Source organism: Osmerus eperlanus, chromosome 11, assembly GCF_963692335.1.
Source record: "Osmerus eperlanus chromosome 11, fOsmEpe2.1, whole genome shotgun sequence".
Lineage (NCBI taxonomy): Eukaryota > Metazoa > Chordata > Actinopteri > Osmeriformes > Osmeridae > Osmerus > Osmerus eperlanus.
In genome coordinates, this window is record NC_085028.1 from 9,191,798 (window position 1) to 9,217,354 (window position 25,557).

General features: G+C 41.0%; 2 protein-coding genes across 2 annotated transcripts; one reads left to right on the top strand and one right to left on the bottom strand.

Moving 5' to 3' along the window:
- Window positions 1–154: 154 nt before the first annotated feature.
- Window positions 155–18,968, bottom strand: tlcd2 (TLC domain containing 2). Its single transcript, XM_062473026.1, has 4 exons — window positions 18,403–18,968; window positions 17,975–18,057; window positions 15,953–16,035; window positions 155–3,235 (listed from the first exon to the last, which is right to left on the bottom strand). The coding sequence occupies exons 1-4, from the start codon at window positions 18,579–18,581 to the stop codon at window positions 2,855–2,857; spliced, it is 726 nt and encodes a 241-aa protein (XP_062329010.1). The 5' UTR covers window positions 18,582–18,968; the 3' UTR covers window positions 155–2,854.
- Window positions 18,969–19,381: 413 nt separating this feature from the next.
- aifm4 (apoptosis inducing factor mitochondria associated 4) lies at window positions 19,382–25,473 on the top strand. The gene is made up of 19 exons (XM_062473649.1): window positions 19,382–19,896; window positions 20,216–20,312; window positions 20,479–20,588; window positions 20,902–21,011; window positions 21,126–21,170; window positions 21,299–21,380; window positions 21,544–21,656; window positions 21,877–21,963; window positions 22,101–22,192; window positions 22,356–22,486; window positions 22,635–22,750; window positions 22,887–22,958; window positions 23,137–23,200; window positions 23,329–23,405; window positions 23,570–23,687; window positions 23,816–23,914; window positions 24,005–24,080; window positions 24,227–24,331; window positions 24,477–25,473. Exons 1-19 carry the CDS (start codon window positions 19,794–19,796, stop codon window positions 24,505–24,507), a joined length of 1,728 nt encoding a protein of 575 aa, XP_062329633.1. The 5' UTR covers window positions 19,382–19,793; the 3' UTR covers window positions 24,508–25,473.
- The last annotated feature ends 84 nt before the right edge of the window (window positions 25,474–25,557 follow it).

Genomic DNA, 25,557 nt, shown 5'->3' on the forward strand with positions numbered 1-25,557 from the left:
CCGAATTAAAATTGTCATCCTATGTAGGCCCACATGTACACAATTGTTGGACCAGTGGTGGCAAGTGAAAATACATTATCAAAAGTCCCGTACTTTTCTACTTTAGTGTCGGAGATCCTTTGCAAGGCTGACTTCCGGTAAATATTTTTAAAAAAAAATATTTTCAATTTTTCAACAGGGACTGTCATTGATGTAGGCTATAACAACACATTATTAAGCTTCGCTTAAACAGGTTCAGCTATAGCGTATGTCTCGTATGTCAAAATGCCCTCCTCTCTTCGTCCTGACCGTTGATGATTGACCATAGAGGTCGTGCATAGGGGCAACATGGTGGACAGGTATACCTATCTGTACGAACAAACGGAACGAGACGAGGAAATAAGGCAAGGAGACCAATACTAGCACTTCAAGACACAGCCATGGATTTAACACAGCAACAGTTATCAGGATAGCAGCATCCTCCATAAACCAAGTCCCCCATGTGGTTAGAAAAGAGTACTACATCAATAAACGAGGCTTCACAACTAGGCCACGTTGTTTTTCTTTTTTTAATTTCTATTTTTACAATTATAATGACATACAGAAAATAATTATATTTACTGTTATATCATTACAATAATATTACAATTTATACAAATAAATCGGCAAAACATGTTCACGCGTGAAATCACCCTACAACCACACAAGCGAAGCTGCCTTAAAAGTTAGCTTGAAAAGAAATACATGTACATACAGTACGTAGCCTACATTTGGTGACTTTCAACATCATTCAAATACTAGTTTCATCACACACAAAAATGACAACCAGACTACATAATAGTTGTCGGCCCTTCATTCTGTGCAGTCAACTCAAATCTAACAAATAGCAGAGACCATCTTTCTCGCTGTAATAGCATAGTAGGCTGGCTTATCAAATTCAAATTAGCTTTATTGTAAATGTATTGAGAGTTTCATGTTACCAAGCTACAATAGGGTATGGATTTAATAGGTAAAATGATCTTGTTGAAGGTTGGAGTCCTAATTTCTCTATTCTATGGGGTCAACTGCAATGCAACTTCAGGACTTCACCCCAGTTCCCCCAAAATTTGCCAGCATCATCCAAAAAGGGTTGTTAATGGATAAATAAATAGGCAAGGTTCTTCTCACACTGCTGGATATAATGGATGCATTTGGTCAGGTAGCTGAAAAATTTAAAGTGTCCAAAATTGAATGAAACTCCCTTTTAAGTAAGAACCCTTAATGGTAATACAACCACAACACCACCACAGTATATAATAACTCCACCATCAATCAGAACCACCACATACCAACAATTTTTCAAATAGTGGATATACAGGTACAATTTTTCAAAAGGGATAAACAATGTGGTTGTCAACAATGGTTCATCCTTGACAATCAATACAAATAAATTACAAATATACAAAATATGCAAACAGAACACAATCTAGAACAAAACATTGCAAAAGAAAATCACATTATAAATGTTCAGGGCATTAGACAAGAATCCTATGATGGCTCTGTTTTAGCAAGCTTGGCAGGTTTCTAAGGCCACCCCAACTTGCCTGTAATAACAGATCGGATACATTGTCATTTCTCCAATTCTATCCTTTGAATTGTGACGGAATTATAAAAGAATCTGACCTATAATCAGATGTTACACACAGCCCTTTAACTTACCCATTCGAAAGGTGGAGGTCACTGTGCCATGTTGTGTAAACTTGCTGACCTGTACAAGGACGGTAAGGACAGCTAAAGGGCCACTGTACAGCCCTGGACTGGACAGGTTGAATGAGGCTGAATGCTAACAGTTAGTGGCTAAGGGAGGCACAAGTAATTACAATGCTTGGGGTTGTACAGGTGTCAAGAATGTGTGTGTGTGTACAAAACCATCCGTATTCTGTTAAGGCAAGCTTGTCTTTGTTGTGCTGCCTGACCTCAGTTAGACCTCAACCTTGCTAGTGTAGTTGGCAGCATCGACATCACCTTTACGAGAGAAAGTTCTGAGCAGACCTAACTATTTTCACCGGATGGTTTGTTTATCCAGATGGGTTTCTTTTAGCCTTTACACAAAAATAAGTGATACTTCGCAAGTTGCAAAAAACAACAAAAAACACAACAAAACAAGGAAGAAGATTAAACCATTTAACAACATTGATCAAGTTAGAAACAGATAAAACTGCTACAGGTTTTTCTTGAGGTAGCAGGTGTTTAGTTTTTACAAAAGGCTTGGTGAAGCAACATCATCACTTCTTTAGTACTACTGTTACTGAACATGTTCACATATTAAACAAGACAGGTTTTGGATTCCAATGACTTCCTATAGTATATACTAGTCAGTGCAACAGGACTTTGCACCACAATCTGTGACATATTTGTTATATACTGTGTATATGTTTCACTCTTGCAATATATTAAATGGCAAAACAAATTATCTTCGCATTGTACTATCCTCTTGGTGTAATTTACATCTAGTTGCTCCAATTGGTGCCAGAAGATTCTTTTTTTTTTGTCTGGAAGAATGCTAGCTTTCTTTGTACATTTAATGGCTTCCTCTGTACTTTAATTTACATGTTTAAAATCACATGTAAAACTAACACACCATGGAAATAGGATGTTTAAATTGCAGAAGGGAGCAAATTTGGTTAGAGTCTTTACAGGGTATTGACCACAAGGCATGTGTGGGTCACATGCCCCACCACCTCCCTTTCCTTGGTCAAAGAATGGGTCTCAAGTAATGAGTGAACAAAATAGTGTTTGTGTATGTATGTTTGTGTGTGTGTATCTAACCATGCATCACCACATCTATAAGTATGCATTTGCCCTATTGTCACCACCCCTCTCCCTTCCCATATTCCTACATCTCCTTCTCCTTCTTGGCCTCACGGGTGCTGCCCTTCAGGAAGTCACTCCGCAGCAGGCGATAGAACAGCACTATGTTCATGGCCGTCATGATTGCCATGCCCACGCTGCCCATCGTGTAGGCGAACAGCGGCACGTTGTCACGGTTCAGGACCAGCCAGCGGGTCATCCATGCCAGTGTGTTAATGCGGAACACCACGTAAGTGCCCAGGTTGATCATGCTGTTGACGCGGTATAGGGTGCCCGCTGCCATGTTGGCCATGAGCAGCACCTGGCGCAGGTGCAGGAACACCGAATTGATTTCCACCAGCAGCGCCACCACGGCAAAGCCCACATAGCGGCAGGTGAGGACAGAGGTGCCGAAACAGGTGATGACCTGGAAGAGAGGATGGGAGGGAGAGGCGGAGAAGATTGAGGAAAAAGGTTCTGTGATGCAGCTCAGAATACTGCTGGTGTTATATTATACATCAAGTCATTAGGCTTCAGTTCTCACATGTATGTGTCACTGTATATGCTGTGTATGCAAACACTGCAACTTGTTCTGGGCTTGCCAAGATTTAAAATCTTAGTTCTGGAAATATAATATTTATTATCTTGTTAAAAAAAATATTTACTAGTTTCTATCTTTTAATTTGGGGTATATTCTTAAGCCTACTTATTTCATGACTGGAACCAACTTGTTTTAAGATATCTTGTCGAGTACAATTATCTGTCTATGCAGCAAGATAATTTCACTCGTATTAAATAATTTTCTCTTTAGTGTTAATTTCTTGTATTTTAGCAGACCTTTTTTGCAGTGAACATTCTCCACATAATGTAATTCTATATTACCAAAGAAGCAGCTTAGACTGTCTGTCATCATCTAATCAAGACAACGAAATGGATCACATTCTAACCAGACAGTAGGATCCCATGACTCCAGTCATGTCCAGGAAATTAACTATGGTGGTCAGTAAAGGTCAGAGTCCCTGATATCTTCTTTAACCTAGTCACGCTCAAAGGTTTCTTCATGCAGCTGTTTTCATAACACTCTTCATAGCTCTAACAGCCACAGCAGCAATGAATGATAATCACATAACTATATGGCAGGGAAGGTCATTGTAGTTTGTGGTCCTTTGTTTCATCATATCTGCAAGTTCATGCTTATGCAAGTATGTGAGATAACATGCAGTAGCACACTATAAACTTTAGAGGGCAGCAGCTACCTATATAGCTTTCTACAATGAAGGCATTGCATTGAACCACAGCTAAACTGATAGTCAAACTGAAACCATATTTCAACTCTCAGCATCTTTCTTTAAAGTGTGTGTGCGTGTGTATTGTATATGTGTGTGTTTTTGTTTATTTCAAACAAATTCCTGTTGGTCCCAAAACAGTCCACAGCAACCCTCTCCACAATCTGTCAACAATCTCCATTGAACTGTCCAATAACAGCAGGACTATATAATATTCCTCCATAGCACACGCACACGCACGCACGCACGCACGCACACACACACACAAAATCAATGGGCTATTGTTGAATTGCCAAAACTTGATTATACAACCCCTGCAAGTAGCAAAAGAGCATTTTTTTTCATATTAAATGACAATATCACAGAGCAGTACTCTCTTTAATGGTGGGAAAGGATGGCAAGAAAAGGCGTTTAAAGGCATCCTGTCTCCAGTTTAGGACTCTTTTAGAGTTTCCATGGTTCTGTTGTTGGAGTGTGAATGAGCTTAACAGCTGGAACAAATATTTAGGAAAACCTTTTGCATGAGCGCATGGTCAAGGCCATGGTCATTAAACAGGATTTTCTGATCTCTCACATACATTCACATTAACAAGTGAGAAAAAAAGCAGGTACCCCCTCGATCAGAAACGCAAAACTAAAGTTCCATTATGCCAAATAAAAGTCTTTAATAGTCAACAACAGATGAGGTAGCTATCAGTTTTAGCCACAATACAAAACCTAACTACCCACAGTCCCACTATGGCGTGACATTCTGCATTGAAAGAAAAGGTATTTGTGTTCCACTGGTGACAGGCATACGCTCACAACTTACCTACACTGACACACACTTGGATAAACACTGGCCTGGTCCAAAGGTCGCAAGCTACTCCTCATGAGAGTACTAATTAGAGATGGCCACTTCCTCTACAGATCAGTCACACCGTCCTCACACACACAGAGACACACACACACACAATTTGAGGCTACAATGAAATCTCATGCCCAGGCGTGCCCAAAAATAATAACACCTATGCAGACAACACACCACAGCTTGAGTCAGCCAGACTCTACCAGACATTATCCCTACTGTGACTGACATTATGGCCAAGAGTGGCAAATCCATTACCTGGGCTCAAACCCAATTGAAACAAGGAGGTAAAATGTGTTTAACCCTTGTGTTATCTTCGGGTCATTCTGACCCATCAGTCATTGTGACCCACCGTTGTATTGCGACAACTTTACCGCATACAAAAACAAAGTGAAGCATTTTCTTTTAACCGGTGGGCTGTCTCAGACCCCCCACATTGGAATGGTTAAAAGAAAATTATTTGTATTTGTTTTTATATTGGGTAAAATTGGGTAAACACAACGATGGTTCGTTATGAACCTTTGGGTCATGTGACCCGAAGGCAGCACGAGGGTTAAGGCTCAATCAGGTATTTAATACATCTGAGAGAAAGAGTGTACTGTTCTCCTCCTTTTAACTTTTCAACCTTTCCCCTGACACCCTCTCCACATTTGTATTGTTTTCTATGTTATCAAGGCTGAAAGTGTGTGTGTGTTTGTGAGAACATGGGTCAAATCTCTTGCTGCTGTAACTAATGAGCCGTGTAGGGCCTGGGGTTGTTACCCCTGGGAGGGAGTTCCCACCAGAGAAAAGCCTCAGGTAAACAACCACAGTCTGGGTCACCAAAGCTCCTTAATCAAGCTTCCTGTGTGCCTATCACCTGCACTGTGCACTCTCTATCCCCGTTTCACACACACACACACACACACACACACACACACACACACACACACACACACACACACAGACACACACACACACAGATAAGAGTAGGACTTCCATAAAAATCACTGCTTATCTTCTACCTGGCTTTTCTTTCCACAAAGTCACACATCGTATTGATTAAAAAAAGAACACAAAACACAACCAAGCAACAGGCAAAAAGTCATAAAACAGTATTATTAGATAAGTACAATCCCGTTGACCCAGACTTTCCCTACAGTCTAATTGTGTGAGTTGTTTTTCACGCTAATAACAGGCACCAGTTCAACTTTTCACAACATTCTGCACCCCCCAAAAACACATAATGGCAGACAACATACAAAGTCCCATTCGTGCACTGGATTTACCTTAAGGTTTGAGCTGTTAAATCCTTCACACACACACACCCACCCACACACAACCACGCACACCCCCGAGAGTCTACTTTTATGGCACTAACTTCCCTTTGATGATGTATGAAGAGCATCGCTGGTAAACATAGTCAATAAAGTTGTCACAGGGACAGCAATTTCCTGGACTGACCTTTACTCAAATAGATAGCGGTGGGTAAGAATCCCCTTTAATAACAGCTTACACAACCTACACACTAACACGTGAGACATCTGAGACCAGGTCTTGGTTGTTTAACTCACTGAATTATTTACCAAAAAACCTGCACTCTAAAATCTGGTGAACTTTCCGATCCATGATAGTCATTAATAACTGCAAAGTTTATGATCACAGCAACTTATTGTGTTACCTTGCTCATCCTCACACACAGAGAAACCTTTGAGCAAGATGAGCCCTTTATCTCAAACTGGAAACGCAACCAATTGAAACTCAGCAATGCAAGTGTGTGGCTGTTGGAAGTTTAACCAAATTGATAGCAGCTAAAGTAAACAAATGGGAGGTTTAACCAAATCATCAGGACCTATATTACTTCTTGGGTGCTGAGCCATCACTGTGATGCACTATTTCTCCATGGGCTTGTAGACCTGAAGCCCAGGTCAACCAACCATGAATCCTCACACCATTCCCAACAGTGAGCTATCCTGGCTGGGGCTGAAGCCTCTGTAATCCCCCTCCTAGCACCCGGACCCACCAGAGAGCCCCTGTGGACCATTAGAATGATTCAGCTTTAGCAGGCTTTCCCTTGCTAAGCCGAGGGTAAGACTTGGCTTTCAGATGTCACAGGAGCTGATATAATCCTGTTAAAAGTGGCCAGGATAGGACCTAGCCAGACACACATGCACAGGGGATGAAGCTTCAGTAGCAACAGGGCTGTGTTGACATGGGGTCGAGAAAAGGGCACAGCAGGTGTGGCAAGTGCTCTGAATGGGAAGTTCTGTGGCTCATGCATGACACTTAGGAAGGCTGATTCAATTTGACTGCTTAACTCTTCAAAGCTGTTCCTTAACTCAAATCTTCTCTGCTCATTACCATTGGAGGGCAACATCTACCATTTCTATAGTCAGACAAATGTGGATGCCATGAGAAACACAAAATGGCTTAATCAAGAGGGGGAACAAACACACCGGTGCTTGAGAGTTAAGACTCACACCTGAAACTGGTTGCGCCGCTTGTACCGACATGGCAGCCGGCGCAGCCTGTTCAGCAACAAACACAGAGCGATGCAACAAGAAGAGTAGCAAACAAAGATGAGGTCAATGGCGTTATTAACTCTTGAGGTACCAGGCAGCTAGCCCTGACAGTTACTGACAGGTAAACGTACCCCCTCTCCCTGACAATCCTGCCACCCCCACACATACCCGTCTTCCTTCCCGAGACACCCCTCTCACAACCCTGTACTCTCTTTCATCCCTCAATTACTCACTAGTAATGCAATCTCTAATCAGAGTCAAGGGTCAGAAAAGTAGCCTTTGTAGCTTACCTAACCAGTGATTTAGGTTGGATGTTTTGTTAATACCTTCAACAGTAACAAAGTGAAGAGAAGCTGATCCCATATCTGAGGTCAGGGCAACCTTGTACACTTGCAGTAGAATGTGCCTGAACACTGCTGGTCAAAGGTAATCGAAAAACATATTTTATTTTAAGACACTCCAACGCTAATGTAAACACAAGGCCGCAGCCAAAAAGAGGAGTGAGGCTGGGCATCTCCTGCATTCCACAGGACCTAAATATAACCGGAACACGCAAACAGCACCCAGTCACCCAACTCCCTTCACTCATCATCACCGCTGCAATACTGCGTGGATCACACCCTGATCACACCCTGATACAAACTGTTTTGTGTGTGTGTGTGTGTGTGTGTGTGTGTGTCAGGCTAATGATCAGGTCTTGATAGGGATTCTCTCACTAGAAATCAGATTTTGATTGCAGGACTCTGGCTTTGATTGCAAATACCATAGCAACAACATAAAATCCATAGCAACAAGGCATAGCTTAAACCAACAGAAAAACTCCAGCCTGATTGATTGCCGATCCTGCATTTGAAAGTAAATATTGCTCTATCTATCCGTTGTGGTTTAAAGACAGGGTTTGTAATGTTGTAGAGATACACTTTTTGTCATATTCGCTGAAATAAACGTTATAAACTTATAAAAGGTCAATCAATCCGATATCAGTGGGTGTCGCAGGACTGTAAAAACATGACCAATCATTAAGTTCACACCAACCTTAATGATTGGACGGCATTCGATCAAGTGCAATGAGTGGACGGGCCACTTGCCTGTGTGTCTACCTCCCTCACGGCATTAGCCAGGCAGCGCGTTCAAGTGTTTCAGGGTAGTAACTATGAAGGGAGGGGGAGGGATATTTTAAATTGAATCCTCTCAAACTCAAGCTAAAATTGCATGGTTTGCAAATTTTACCGGATCCTGCCTTAAACTTTAAAAGTCTAAAATCCTGAGTGTCTATTCTCATCATATACAGTATATGCTCTTTCAAAAACCATAGGCAGACATCTTCTCAACAACTGGTCTAGTCAACCTCCACACCCCCAGCTCTGATCACCCTGTACTGTGAGTTATTGATAGAAAATTACTTAATATAAACCAACCAACAAATAAATAAATAAAAACTATTTGCCAGGAAGCACTATTGTGGAGGTCTTGATTGCAATAGGTCGAAACTTGGTCCCTGTAGATAAATACAATGAGGGTTATGGCAAAAGGAAATGGGCTGGGGGAAGCTAATGATTCTAATGGGGAAGCCTATGGGCAACTTCCTGTATTGAATAAGGATCGGAGGTGGCTGTAGCCATGAACACTGGGATATGCGAGGGAGATGGAGGGGGTCGAAGTCTACATGTGAATGTAATAACACATGAACATGCTTCATCAATGATTCATGTGGGCGCAGAGACAAGCACACACACATGAAATGTGTACCGCACATACAAATATACGTGCGTCAACTAACAAGAGATTGGATTGTCTATCAACACATAACAGGAGTGTGTCTACTAAATGATTACATTATTAAAATGGGACATAAAATACGTTAGGATGGTTAGAATTGGTACTGTATTAAGCCACAGATAAGAAATGTCTTCACAGCACAAGTTGGACTCAACGGTAGTTTAGGACTGTCTCGTCTACGAGAGAGTAAACTAGGAGTGTCTCGTTGTTGGACAGTTCATCCCCATTACAAACAGTACACACAACTGTACATAAACAGACTGTTACTGTAGGAACCATACACATACCTTTGGAATCCACTGAGGTATTCAGCTGTCCGTCAGACAAGTTTCACATTCCCTCTTCTCCCCCCACCCCCCCACCCTCCCTCCCTGCTCTCACTCTCTCTTATCTCACCCTGATGTTCTGGGTGTAACCAACCCCTTACGAAACACAAAACAAATATGGTTTGGTCTACAATAGTTACTGTCTGGAATTTTTCAAACTGAAGTAGCTTCCTGGAAGAACTACATTCCTTTTTTCAAAGTAATCTCTTCAATGCCACCTTCTTGAAACACATTGCTGCTCGTCATATTTAGTAGGAAACACATGATAATATTGTATATATAATATTATATCATACCATTCTTCTAAATGGAAGAGCACACTAACATTTGCGGTAAAAGGGAACAGTCTTTCTTTCTTTTTTATATTAATACTGGGTTCCTAAACATGCCGCTTTTGTTTTTGTCTTTTAATGTGTTTTTTTTTCAGCTTCTAATAATCTCCCAAGTCTCAAACAGGCATCTTGTACATCTAAAACTTCCCCGCAGATGTAGAAAATGTTTGTGGTTGCGCTGGATTCAGGTTTAAGATGCTGACTTAATAATGTGAGGATCTTGGAGGACTTCCAAGGAGCATATTAAGACTCAAGGTTTATGTGGGTCGTCTCTTTAGAACCAATACTTTTATTTATATATATTTTTCTCAATTACACAAAATATATTGTAAGTAGTAATATATTGTATCGTATATTCAAGCAGCACTCAGGGTTTTGGTGCTTTATTACAAAACAACATGCAACAAAAGGTCCCCCTCATTGAGTGTTGTCATGTGAGGGGGCGGAGGCTGTTCTGAGTGGGTTGATTCAGGGGGGATGGTGGAGACGTTTTGATTGTGTGGGCAGGGATATGGGGGTGGACTAGATTTGAGTGTGTGTGAATGGCGGGGAACGTATGTGAAAAGGGACATGATGTCTGTTGTCTAAGAGGTACCACTATCCCTCTGAGAAAGAGAGATAATGTGTGTGTGTGTGTGTGTGTGTGTGGGGGGGGGGGGGCTTTGGTTCATGTGGAGACCAGATGTCCTTGCTTCTGTCTGGAAAAGAACACTGAGACGGGGCTCTCCCTCCAAAGAGAGATTCCCACAAACACATCACTCTTCTTGCACCAAGAACATTTACATTCCCTCTCTCCCGCTCCCCTTCCCTTACTAACACACCAGCTCTCTTCAAATCTCATTTGGCTAATGTAATTCACAGTAGGCGGGAGAAAACTTGTCAGTCTAATTCTTAAAGGGTCTCACTTTTGTTGCATTGGTTTCAATAACCTTCATGTTCACACAATGGGTGCTAAAGCAATAAAGCTCTTGCTCGAGGAAACAACAAAAAAATCAGTTATTTTTCTGGTCCCTCAACCCACAGCAGCATGACTCTGGCCAAAAGGGGAGTCTCACTATGGAAAGCCTGACGATCTCTGGAATCCTTCTTTAGCACACTGTGTACTATGCCAGCTCAATTCCTGGTATGGCTAGTTATCGGGAATGCCATAGCACACTGGGAATCTGTTCAAAACATTGTGAATAAAATTGACTAAATTTAAGAAAAACCTGGCAATGGACGTAAAGGATGTAGAGATGTACAGTATGTTCCAGCAAATATTTTTTACATCCTTATTTTTAGGCTTCAATCCGAGGAGAACTCCACATTAACCATATCCTATATTACACATTCAGTTGGAGCAGGAAGGCTGAGAACGCAAAGGGGAGAGCAGTTAAAAATAAGGTATGGCAGGCACTCAGCCTTGGTGGATGAACTGGACCCACATTAAGCTGTGGACAGTGGCACCCAGGAAAGGAAACTGACTGAAAATTACCAATATATTGAAACACAGGTTTAAACAGAACAAGATCAAGTTCTACAGGGGGGAATGGGGAAGGAGAGGAATGGGGGGGTGGGGACACTGGAGGCATCCAGTAGCATGGAAGGCAACCACACCTCGGTGACACCACCTGTGACACCCAAATATGGTCACGTCCTCCTAATGTAGCGGTGAGAGCTTTGGTGTCAGGTTCTGAGACGTTCTTTGGGGGAGCATGCTGCTTCCCACTCCAATAATGCTGTTCGCTGCTAGGGGTTCTAGATTTTGGGCTGGGGGGCCTGAGAGGGGAGGCATGAGACAATCATGAACTTAAGTTCAAAAACTGGTCCATCAGGTGAAACAAGATTGAGTGTGAAGCAAAAGTATCCAGAAAACCTTCTAAGGGGATGACAAAGAATAGGGCCAATGTAGTCATGAGAAACACAACTGCTTAACCCTTGTGTTATCTTCGGGTCATTCTGACCCATCAGTCATTGTGACCCACCGTCGTATTGCGACAGATTTACCGCATACAAAGACAAAGTGAAGCATTTTCTTTTAACTGTTGGGCTGTCTCAGACCCCCCACATTGCAAAGGTTAAAAGAAAATTATTTTAATTTGTTTTTGTATTGGGTAAAATTGGGTAAACACAACGATGGTTCGTTATGAACCTTTGGGTCATGTGACCCGAAGGCAGCACGAGGGTTAAGCAAACTATGTTATCCTACTAGATGTACTAGTAAACCTCATGGCAGACCCTAGATTAGATAGTGAGTCTTGTGGTCTAAGGTTGTGAATAACATGGAGAAATAGGTCAGCTGATGTGTAGGAACGCGTCTGTCCATAACAGTGTAGCTTGTGACCCCAGCCTTCTCCTTCAGACAGGCACATGGGCCTTTTTAATGACAAACTCAATTTCAGCTTAACAAGAAAGGGATGAGAGCAATTGGTGTTGGGGAAACAGCAAACACACGGTGGAAGTTTTCAAAAACATCTCGATAGCTGTGCTTGCATTGGGAGAAATGCATTTTGAAAAGTCGATTCAATAAACCCAAACAGTTTACAGAAATATGAATATTCAAGTGCAGTAGACGCCAAACCCTTTTTTCCATGCCTTCTTAAAAAAAGGCCAGAAACTCATCCTACAGCAGGGGTAAGTATCCCATCTACTTTTGCTAATTTAAAAACCTAAAAACCTGGGCACTCCAGTAGCTCTTTGGGAAAGAGCGTTTACTATTCAGGTTAATGCAGGGGCCTGGGTCTGAATCTAACTGAGGCACTTTCCTGCAAGTCTTACCCCCCTCTTTCTCTCTCTCTCTCTCTCCTCTCTCTCTCTCTCTCTCTCTCTCTCCCTGCTTTCCTGTCTTTCTCCAACTGTTCCATCAACAAATAAAAGTTGAAAAAAGTCCCAGAAAAAAAGAAAGTTCAACCTCAGTATTTCCAAATGGCACTGCCAGTTCAGTCAAGACACTCTTGTGATTTGATTTGTCATTTATTGATAAACATAGACATGGAAATAGGTTTGCCTTTAGCTGGAGTGGATGTATCTGGGGAAGCACTCCCTGCCTCTAGCATTAGCCAGCAACATACATAGAACATGAGGCAGGAAGCAAATAGAGAAATAATTCCCCTGATGGATAGTAACATACAGACAACACAGAGGAGATGGGGATAGTGGAGGGTGGCAGCTTCACAATAATACAACCGGGAGTGAGTGTAGGAGTATCCATTATAATGCCGCCTTATCGGACGTGGTCCAATGGGCTTGAAGCAGGCTAACACAGGTGTAGTTAATGAGCGTAATGAGGCGTGCTGCCCGAGTGCCTTGCCTGAACTAGGCTTCGCTCATCTGGGGCAGCTTAAACAAGTGATGGAGAGCTTTTCACAAGGCTAATGGTAAATTATTCCTTGCTTTTTACATTCACACAGTAGTAAGAAGTTACAAAAAGCAGGATCACTGCGACAATTCCCTGTTTATAAACGGCAATGCTACTACCATGCTGCTTTCCAAACTCTGACAAATTGGATGTTTGCGTCTTTGTTCCCAGACCTTTTAGGCCCTTATGCAAGAGTTATAGTAGAACATCAAGGTTATATACACTATGGGCTGGTTTGCCCAACAAAAAACAACCTCAATGGAGTTTTCTATTGAATTCTATTTTTTTTTGTCCGAGAATAAACTTAATCTATGTCTGCAAAACCGGCCCTATATGTTTTATCTCCTCCCATCTAAGACTGACTCAACGTGATGTAAACACTGGTGTACCATTTTGGCACGAGCATAAGGACTTCCTGTTTCCCAAAGGATGGGGAAGGGTCAAAGGTTAGGGGGGATACACGTCTCTGTGTACTGCTGTCTCGTAGCCCATGCCTTAATAGAGGAGTGTCCTCCTCTTCTCTGCCATAACTACATGTCCATTATGCTCAAGAGCACACACACAAAAAAAGATTTCCATGGAACAGTTGACTGCTTAATTTAACTTCCTTCGTTCACTAGAACTGGGATCAACACAGCTTGCCTTGTTATGCTAACTTTTAGCATCACCCCACATACCAGAAAAGGGATTACAAAATGAGTAAATGTAACTGTGAAAGAAATGTTGGGCCTATGTACAATGAATGTGTTTTAGGATAAGTTTACAGTTGGTTAAGTAGCTTGATACAATGAATGTTGATTCAACTCCATTTGGTAGAGATGCCATTTGCAGTTTTATGACACCTAACTAGGAGACGTGAAGTCTAAGAGACGGGAAGTCTGGGTGACCTGAGAGAGTTCTTGTCACCTGGGGGGAAGAGACAGTTGGTCTGAAGACAATGTGGATTCAACTGTATTGTTCTAAGGATTTAACCAATGACAGAAGAGATTTGGTATAGCTGCATGTCTGTAGGATGGACCAATGGCTTTTGAGAACTGTCGTATCTATAAAATGGTCTGTTGAAGAATGTTCTGGGGGGTTCAGGGCCATCAGCTGGGTAGTGCTGGTGGGCTGGATTCTCCCGGTTCCATTCTAGAATGCTGGATGGAGCTGTATAGAATTGTCTTTGTGTTATTGTCTTATGTTTGTGTGTCGATGATGTTATGTTGATAACGTTATTATGTTCAAATCTACGTCAAATAAACATTAACTCTGTACTTCACCCGACTTCAGCTTAAACGATTGATTCTCTCAAAAACTTCCACGACAGTAACAAAAGGAACTTATGGGAGGTGAATACATGGTCACCAAAGTATAAGCCACAAAAAGAACGTCCTTGTCACTTGGGAAAGCGAGAATGAACAAAGAGAGATCTACTTTTCCTCTAAACCCCACAACATCCATAATTCTCATTCATCCTTTACGCCAGGAATAAAAAGCAGAAACAGAAAGAAAGAAAAAGACACATAGTGATAGAAACAGAGAGAGTCCAGAGAGTGACGCAAGTGAATGAAAGAAAAAGGTAGAAGTCCCCAGTTTTCTCTCGAAGCTATTGACAATGTGTTTGGGAAGCTTTCCAGATAAGACCTCATCCTGAATGAGGTTCACCGTCCCAGTAAAGTAAGAAGTGAGAAAAAGAAAAGAAAACAAAGCCTACTTATGTGGTCTGGCTAGCTGGCTACTTTCCCCAGGACGGGCCGATCTCATGGATGATGTAACTCATAAGGACTATGCCAAAGCACTGTCACTTTAATTCTAATATGTGACCATAGGGTGTAGAGCTGGCAAACTGGGTTGGTGGATTTAGATACACACAGCACTGTTGCTACAGATAGTAGACACACTGAAAGGGGAAGGCCCGTATGGTGATTCATACACCCACGGGGATGTGTGTTGTACTAGTCATCAGCACACGGAGATATGGACACATTTAAAAGACACACCCTAACAAAGTACAACTCGTACACCAGCTACCCAAATAGTTGTCTGTGAAGTAAGCACATGGTGTCATGGACTCATGGATTAACACTGTCAGATAAGTGGTCAAATCTTCCTGGAGAAACCTTTGACCTGATGCTGCTGACAAAAACGGAAGAGTCAGATGGCCTCCGAATCACCACTCCTACCTCAGCCCCTCCACCCTACCTGTTTGAACACCTGTTGGAGAATGGGGGAGGGGGAGATGTTGACTTCCACCTAGACATATTTTACCATTGTCCTTAAAAAACAATAAACAATTTCTGACATGTATGACAAACAGCGTAAATCTTCACACCAGGTGCCTATAGTTCTGATGGGAATGGTGAAGATACTTATGAGCAATTGTAAGTTCCCTGAGGGGGTTTGACGATCTCTTGGGAGGTTTAGGCAAGGTAGGGTGGAAAACAGGTTTTTATTGTAGCTTGACAAGAAAAACCGCTCCAGTACACTAGGAGAATGCTGTCTGCTGTATATCAGGACCTATGAGGTGGATAGTATTGAATGCTAGGCATGTTGGCTTAATTGTGCTTAGAAATACAGACCTCCGAGTGTGTTAACCAGCTGCTAGGCTTAGAGACAGTTCAAAGAAAGACTCCCTCAACCTCTTCAAGGGTTAAACGTCAAAGTCATATGATATAACAAATGACAGCAGATGAATGTGGAAAGATGGAAGGAAGGTCTACCTCAGACTTTAGAGGTGCAGCTGAAACCACTTACCACCACGTGATGGAACAGAAGCTCCCATGATTGGCCTATTTTCTGGTTCAGAACCATGTCCAAGAAGTCATATATGAAGTAACCTGTCAACATAAAAGAATCACACTCAGAAAAGCTACAAATGGATCAGGCTTTTTCTAAAAACGGAACCTCGGGCATATCAAGTGTTGGTGATACCCCGCTTCCATGACGACACCAAATATGGCAACCAAGATGTCGGTTGGAGAGAGCTATTTATATCCGTTTCCCCGCTAAGAGTGTCTCCATGGAGACAGGTTTTCAGAATGGCGTAAAGATAATAAAGCATTAAGATGAGGGGTAGTGGGAGGCAGGGGACCCTGGGTATACTGAACTTAACCCCTAATACGTGCTCCTATGTTCTGAATTTTACAGACATTGTGCCATTGGCCAATGTGAGGTACTCACATTGAGGTAATTGTCACATTCAGGTGTCACAAGGGATTTTACCCAATCCATGTAGCATGATCAGGAAAAGTCCTGGGCTCATGCCATTGTTTTACAGATCACTTGTTGTGAATTAAACTTTCTGTAACGTAACTAGTAGTGCCCGTTGGCTGTACTTGAATAAAGGCCTCTTATCTCATTGCTGGGTCTCATTAGAATTCATTAACTACTCTCTTTTCACCTTTGTGTATCTGTACTGAGTCAGGAGAGAGTGTGTGTTGTAACAAGCACTATTTAAATACACCAGCATTGACCTTGATGATGTCTTTGATGTCAATGTGATCCCTGAACACTTAAAAGGTGAACCATCTATGGCACACCCATAAAACAAAGCTTGCCTAACTCAATATAATTCTGTTGGGATGGTAACAGAAAATGTAGAGCATTAAAACAAAAAACAAAATGAAATATATATATATATATGTATAAGATATACACCCTTACATGGATACTATAGCCAATTTCATTCCATGATTTATTGTGGTAAATAATTCGTTTATAACAATTCCGTGACTGAGATGGTCAAAAACAAATCTTACATGTATTTTTTTTTTATTCAATTAGAAAAGTATACATCAATCAGTTTACAAAATATGGAATCAATGATTGGGAATTAAACATTTAATTGGCCCACAAAATATACATTTCCAAGATGGCCACCAAACACACTGTGGTCTCAGTATCACGCCACATTATTGGTGGGAGGGCTCAAGACACTACACTTGTTGTGACTCTGTTCCCTGTTAACCGGACAACCCACATAAATCTACTGGCTTCTTTTGCTGTTACAGCTAAGATCTGAAGTCACATGGCCTATAGGGGTAGGTTTAGTGCCTGGGACGGATCATAATGCCCCCCATTGATTCTTACTGGGAGAGTGGCTTCCCACTCTCCCAGTTTCCGGGGGAGGGATTCTTCTAAAATCATTTAAAAATCCCAGAAATTCCAGGACTTCCAATGTTGTACTGCATGCCCTTACTTACAGTAACTAAGCTTGTGTCAAACTGAAAAGTAAGTGAATGGATTTCAAGTCCTATAGAGAAATATTCATTCATTGAACTACGTCTAGTTATCTGTTTACCATGTAGATGGTGTAGCCAAATACAATTTAATGTTGTTGGCAAATTAATGTTAATTTCCCAGAATTTGGAAGTTCACAGTGACATATGTAGCCTACATGTATAAGCAAACACACTCACACTGTTACTATCCAAAGTCACCTCACTATGGAAACACACAAACTTTGTTACCCTATGAATACGTCACCAACAAACAGGCCTACTGTTTAAGTGTAAAGGTGTGCACATTTCACATCCCTATCCTCATGTCCCTGACTTAAGATCTCGAACCAGCTGTACTTATTAGCTGGCAATAATGATGAGTAAAATAGTCCTGGCTATTTTTCCTTGGTTAGTTTCTTTCCCATTTCCCTTCAACCAGCGTGTTACATTACACACACGAGCATAGACTAGTCTCCATGGCATTTCCCGCCTCCTTACTCAAAGTATCAAACACTGCCCACCTGTCACCCTTCTCTTACAATCCACGCGGACTTACCAATTGATACCGTTACTAGCGCGTGCGAAAACGCAGAATGGGTCCCTATCAAATCCTCTGCCATCTGTGGGTGAAGGACAAAGCTATAAAGAAAAAGAAAACAAACGTAAACAACTAATAGAACTTACAGAGGGTGGGCGTGTTCAAAAACAAAATACAGCACTTTTGAAATTGAAACAAAATTGTTGAAGCGTACCAAATACTTAATTGTATTACTGATGACAATCGTCATCAGTAGCCTATAGATGCGGCTAATCAATTCGACCAGCCTAATTAAGAAAGGCTACCGATCTCCACAACATATAAATATAGGCTACAATGTTTATTGAAATTAAAATGTAATCCAATAAACCGATAGTCTCCCTCCCAAGGGTTCAAACGTGCCCTTTTTGTTATCCAGAACTGTTGAATGCTTGGACAAGACTCACCATAGCACAGACCATATCCCAGTTATGAGACTGTGAACAAACGATGTCGATATATTCCTCCATTTCCATGCGTTTCTGCAAGCAGAATCTGGCATGGGGAGTTTGCCAAATCCTGAGTTGACTATTTTAAAAAAGCTTATAGAGCCTCCCGCCGTCAAAATAACTGAATTCAACTCCATGCCTGACCGAAGCCCCTGTTTTCAGCTTTTTTGAAAGACTTGTCTGATGTCTGAAAACTCGCGCGGTCCACTGGAACGATACCTTCAGCACCAATTTGCGCTCGATTTAGATGATCACAACGTCAAACGGTACATAATGACTTTTTACATTAAGTGGTGTTATACAGAATCAAAACAATGTCATGTGTTCATCACAGACTGACAATAATTCGATAAAAATGATTTTTCAATGTTTTTTTCCGAAAATGAAGGCGTGCCCACAGGAGCTATCTTTCGACAGATATGAAATTAGTCCCACAGCAGACGACAGAATTTATTTGGAGGATGCGAGCGTAATGAAGCGCAGGAGTTGTGAAACGCTGTTATTATAAAATCCTGACAGCGCTTGTGTAACTTTTCGTCCTCAACTCAAGCGAACAACGTCTCCGCCCTACTACAAGGGGGCGCGGTTAAGAAAATCTGTCGTTTTATGCTTGCCCATCCTCGTTCATTCAAAGGCTTTCTAAAGAATTATGGGAAGAGTAGTTCTACGCATGTATAGGCCTACATCTGAAAGGGAAATTGCTTTAAGGATTAATCAGACAGCAGTTTATAATTTTTCAAATAAATAAGTTTAGACAATATAGGCCTACAGCCAATATAGCAGGCTAAAGACATTAACCACATATTGCTTATTGCATCATGGGGACATTTCATTTCAAAGGCTGCTGGCTCAGACAGATTACAATCAGGACGCTACAGTACCCTCTAGTGACAGAATGCATGTTAGCCTACTACAAAACAATTATATAGTGGGATTTTAAGGCAACGATTGCTATTAGCTCGAGAACCCGGCACGGTGTAAAGTTGTAATTTTCCATATGTCCGTTCCATGACCCAAGGACGTGCGGTGTCGCGTTTGACATCGTTTGGATAAGTGCTCAAAATCCCTAACAAACAATTCGCTGCCATAGGCGATTGATCCCTGTCAGCCCAGAGGCACTAGCGTTGAGCTCCTCAGTGAGGAAGAGTGTTGTCCAACCTGACAGGCTGGCTACAGCCACTACTCTGCTACTACTGTACACTTTTTCTGCTTAGTCACTGTTACACATATGCGTGCACACAATGATGAGAGTGGGCAATGACTGTGGATCCTGTCTAATCAAAGGTAGTCGACATTAGCAGCCTGAACCGTTTATTTCAGTTCAACCTCACTGATTGAGGCTATGTAACATGCAAACGCGAACTCTTCTTTGGTTGAAAAATACGGCGACGAGCGTTTTCACAGAGAAATACATACAGCGATTATTTCTATCAAAGACTTCTTCGTTGTCGGGTAGGTTTTCTTTTATGCCACAATGCAAATTAGGCTAGGCTATATTACTTATAAAGATTTATAAAATGTTTCCTGTGTTGAATAATGTAGATGCGATATACACATTATAAATAAACATTAGAAAATATGTGTATATTTCCATTAAGGTAATGTGTGCAATTTAGTCTAAAGTGGGAGATACATATTCCGTGTTTGTAGGGTAACCTATCTGCAAATGTGGTGATCCCCATTGTGTTGACGCTTTAGAAAGGATCGTAGCCTATGTCCAAGTTTATTTGTAACGTTCACCAGTCGATTAAATGAGTCTTTTTATAAACAGATATGAGTCTGCGTCAGGGTCATTCTTCAGGTAAGGACCTGGATGAGGATGTCGTCACAGGGATTGTGTGCCAAGAGTTAGACCTACAGGATGGACAGTAAGATTACTTGTAGCCTACACGTTTGTCTTTTTCAGTATTTTTCCCAATGAAAGACATCATGCAGATAACCTTTCAAAACCGGTATTTTCAAATTATCATCCAGTACAAATATGATAAAGTTGCACTAGATCCCATAATTATTACTTTCTTATTTATTTGATAGAATGAAGGAGGTGGAGGTGGAGGGCCAGAAGGTTTTGTTAGTCCGAACCCAGGGCCAGTACAGTGCTGTTGGGACCAAGTGTTCTCACTACGGTGCTCCTCTCGTCAAAGGTAAGCAACACAACTCGACTGGTACACACACCAAGATGTCATAATTGTTCATTGTATTGAATTCATAAACTACAACTGCTTGTACACAAGGTATATGTTGTATTCAAATCTGTTTATTGGAAAGTGTTTTAAAACAAAATATTTGCAAATATTTAGTTGCCGTTATTAGGTCAAACAGTCTCGAGTTACAGTCCGATGTGTGAAAACTGCAAGTCATTGTAGTCATCATTTGTCATATGTAGGAGAGGTGTGGTTAATGTATGTGTAAATGGTGCTTGGTAGTGAATAATGCGAATCTCATGCTATCTGACAGGGGCACTGATTGGGGACAGAGTAAGATGCCCCTTTCATGGAGCTTGCTTTAATGTCAAGACTGGGGATATCGAGGATTATCCAGGCCTGGACTGTTTGCCCAGTTATAAGGTGACCTTTGTGACTTCTCATAGTGCAGGAGCACAGTTTAGTCTATAATGTACAGGGTAATCTTGCTGGCTTTAAAAGGAAATTCGTATTAGTAAAATATTTTTATTTTGACAGGTCAAGGTTGAAGATGGCATGGTTTATGTATCTATTAACAAAAAGGTATATATTTTTCATTTGTAATGGTAATTTCTGTATAATGTTTTCTTAGTTTTTAAATATAATTATACAAAATGTATGTGTTTTAAATGTTTTGCTTCTCGTCAAACATACAATTTCTACATGTTCAGTCTATGTCGCTGACCAAGAGGGTGAGGGAGATGAACGGCAGGGTTCCAGGGGTCAGCCACACCACTCTTTTGATTGGAGGAGGTAAGAACTGGGCCTGAAACACCAGGAAAGTTGGAGGCTTCATTCAAGAGAGGTGACCAAACCCCTCCGCAAAGACATGTTGCTGCTGACAACAATGACGCCATCTTCCATCATGATGTATTTAGGTTGTATGCACATTCTGAGTTATGTTCTGTCTACATAGGGCCTGCTTCTCTTGTGTGTGCTGAGACTCTGAGACAAAACCATTATGAAGGCAGAGTCATAATGGCAACCAAGGACACTCTGCCTCCATACGATAAGCCTAAAATCAGCAAGGTACTGCAAGTTCTGGTTATCATAACAGGCCCTATTCTGGGCCCCTTCAAATCTCACATCAGACATGGCTGATTTGGTGAAGCTATGCGTAGCCCTATCTTTCCTTATTTTCTTGAGTACTAGATAGAAAGGATGTTTATTGAGTATTTGATCAAAGACCTCTTTTTGTGTTACATGTGATTTATATGTCACCATTCTTTTCGACTCCTGATGTTCTTAGGCCATGAATTTAGAGAGCAATGACATTCTCCTTCGTCAGACTGAGTTCTTCCAACAGCATGACATAGAACTTTGGACGCAAAAGGAGGTAAGTTTAGAAGGAGTACACTTCCATGAATAAATATAATCTGAATGTGTTTCAGAAAGTAGATTACAGTGATTTTTATTTTAGGACCCGATTATGTCAAGCAAAGCATCTGAAGTGTGTGTGTGGGTGTGTTTCAGGCAGTTTTTGTGAACACTGAGGAAAATACAGTGAAGTTCAGTGATGGCACATTGCAACATTATGACAAGCTACTCATATCAACTGGATGCAGGTTAGTCACAACTACCACTGATGAAGTTTCATATTATCTACAGGCCTCTGTTTAGGTCTGTGTTTAAAGATGATCTTGTCAAGTCAATGATGATTAAGGATTCATATATAAGTTTAGGACTTTTGAATACAGCCATTTTTATCCTCCGCTCTGCCACCTGTAGGGCAAGGCCACTGAGCTGCACAGGTTCGCATCTGGATGGTGTAAAAGTACTGCAGAGCTATGAGGACGCCAAGGAGATCCACCAGTCCTGTGTGGGCCACAAAGCTGTAATCAGTGGAGCCTCCTTTATTGGTTGAGTACTAGATCTTCTGATCAAAAATTTGTCTTGAAGAAAACATGAATGCACAGCTTCCAATTATCATTAATTTGAATATTGTTCATTTCTTCAGTCTTTGAATACTCTCATCATGTTTTTGGTGGTTGTTCTGTTTCTTCACAGGTATGGAGGTGGCAGCCTACTTGTCTGACAAAGCTACCAGTGTTGCCATGGTTGGCAACACAGCATACCCTTTTCAGAGGTCCCTGGGCCCGGAGATTGGGAAAATGACAATGCAGGTCTTGGATTGATGTTTAAATGTTGGCACCTTTTAATGGGGTAACTGTTATTGTTGTGGGCCTTGAAAGGAGTCAATGTCATATTACATGCAATGTGAAAACTTGCTCTCCGAATTGTATTTGTCTTCTACTGAAGATGATGGAGGAAAGCAATGTCAAGTTCTACATGAATGACCAAATAGAAGAAATCAGAGGAGAGAACGGCAAGGTAGATTTACAGTCAAATATTTCAGATTGATCTTATTTGCAAATCTCTTTCTAATTGATAACTGTAGACGTTTTCTATGTTGGATATTAGTCAGTTGAAATGCATGAATAGGCATTTCAACTGACTAGGCATAGGCGTTTTTCATGCATGAATGCATGAAAAACGTTTTCTTATGTAGGTGAAAGACGTGGTGCTGAAGAGTGGAACTGTCCTGGAAGCTGATGTTGTTGTGGCTGGAATTGGTATTAAACTTATAATCAAGTGGTTTGATACCTTAAAACATATTCAATTCATATAGTCAATATATATAATGTTAATACAATAATCAGTGCTATGCAGAATATGAATTGTTGCCCTCATCTCCCCCAAGGGGTCATCCCCAACACTGAGTGCTTAAAAGGTAGCCAGGTGGAAGTGAATTCCAGAAATGCTGTCGTCATTGACAAGGTAACAGACCAGTGCAATGAACAGTGTATATATATTGTCGGACCTGCCTGTATGTAATTTAAAAGCACTAAAAGGGAATCATGACATTGTATACACCTAATATGTCAATAGTTAGTAATTTAACTAAGACCATCCAATACATATGCGTTGCTTCTCCTACTCAGTTCATGAGAACCAACATTCCAGATGTGTTTGGAGCAGGGGATGTAACTGCCTTTCCTCTGACTATACGAGGAGACCAGAGGGTTAACATCGGCCACTGGCAGCTGGCACATGCCCACGGTAAACACCTAAAGCACTTCAGTTCTTAAACCTGTTGGTCAAACACTGGGATCAAGTCAGCATACACACATGGGATCTCCAGGAATAACATGCACCCACACTTGGTTTCTCCTCTGTGTTCTCCCCAGGAAGAGTAGCAGCCTTGAATATGTTACAGAACCAGACGATGATCGACTCAGTTCCATTCTTCTGGACAATGTTACTTGGGAAGAGTGTTCGCTATGCAGGTGACCATCTGCAACAAAATATATTCAGTATGAAGTTAAATCACGTATTTGTTTAATCGAGTTAAAGTATAACTTGTCTCATAAACCAAGGTTACGGGGAGGGATACACAGAAATCATATTCAAAGGAAAAGTGGAGGATAGAAAGTTCCTAGCGTTCTATATCAAGTAAGTGGTTCCTCTTTGAGGAGAAAGTCCATCCATCTGCCCAGTGTGGTACATGTACTGCACCCTGTACATCCATGCCTCTTGTTCTCAAAACATTTAGGTCAATCCCAAGAATACTTCACCTTTTTATTGTGTTTGGTTATCAGAGATGACATGGTGGTGGCAGCAGCCAGCATGACCTTTGACCCAGCTGTTGCTCGAATTGCAGAAATGATGTCCTGCGGACAGGTCATCACCAAGGCACATGCTCAGTGAGTTTCAGCACAATTACATTATAAATTTAATGAAGGAAAATATAACATTTACCTGGATGTTAACAGTGTGCATTAAATACATGTCTTAGCCCTGTGGCAAATAATGTTATATACTTTCACACAATATGGTTGTCTGTTTCAGATCTGACAACTTGGGTTGGTTACAAATGTAACATGTCCAGCATGGATCAATTCCAAATCTTTATGACCAAGAGGATGTCCTGAAACTTCCTGTTTTCACTCTCTTTCTCTACCCTTCTTTTTTCACCAGTGCCTAAGTGTATTTATATCTTCTGCCAATATTATCTTGTGAAAACCAAAGGTTGTAGGGATCTGTTGTTTTCTTTCTGGTATGGTAACCATGTTAACTGACATTTTATTTGATTGTCTGCTTTGTCTGCCCTGTGGCATAAGAAATTAGAAGTCAGTTGTCTTCCGCAGACACTGAGTGAAAAAAAGTGTTATTTGATTAACCTAAATGTCAATTTAGCCTTGACTAAGTGATGCTAGATGGTGACTACATGTATGGTCATTACTCTGTTTCAAAAGGTGAACTTGTTTCATTTATATTACTTTTTGGTTACTCTAAATTCGTTTTTGTTTACTCCATATTATCTCTATGGTTCCACCCTCCATGAAGAGAATGCTATTTCACTGTCAATGTTTGAAACATGTGGATTCATATCCACACCTCCAGCAGAAACAAATGTTCAAAATAATAGTCTTGGCTGTTAACAGTATACTGTTGTTCTTAAAAAATGGTGGTATGGTACATTGTATTTCTCAAAGGGTATTTTAAAGTCATACGTCCATTTTCTCTTTTGTACTCTTCTTTCTTTCATGCATTTCAACTTTCTACTTTAATATGTACTGTTAATGCCATATTGCACTCAGTTAAATAACTACTTGAATCTTGGTGCTCAGGTTGTATTATTAAAATAGATAAAAATGTAACCTTCTAGATTATCAATGTACTAGCGCCAGCCTTGGTGTTTCTCAGATACGCTGTGTATTTTTTCCCTCTGATACAATTTGCTATGTAAAATTATCAAACTGTATTTTTTCAATGGCTGATTGCAATCAAAACGGTTAATTTGCACTCCTGAATCTGTACAAAATCAAGTTATTTCGTGACGTGGCTTTTGAATTTAAAATGGGTACAATATTTCAATACTTTATAAAGGATCATTTACCACGCCAACCAGGTGCAGCGTGTGTCCTCC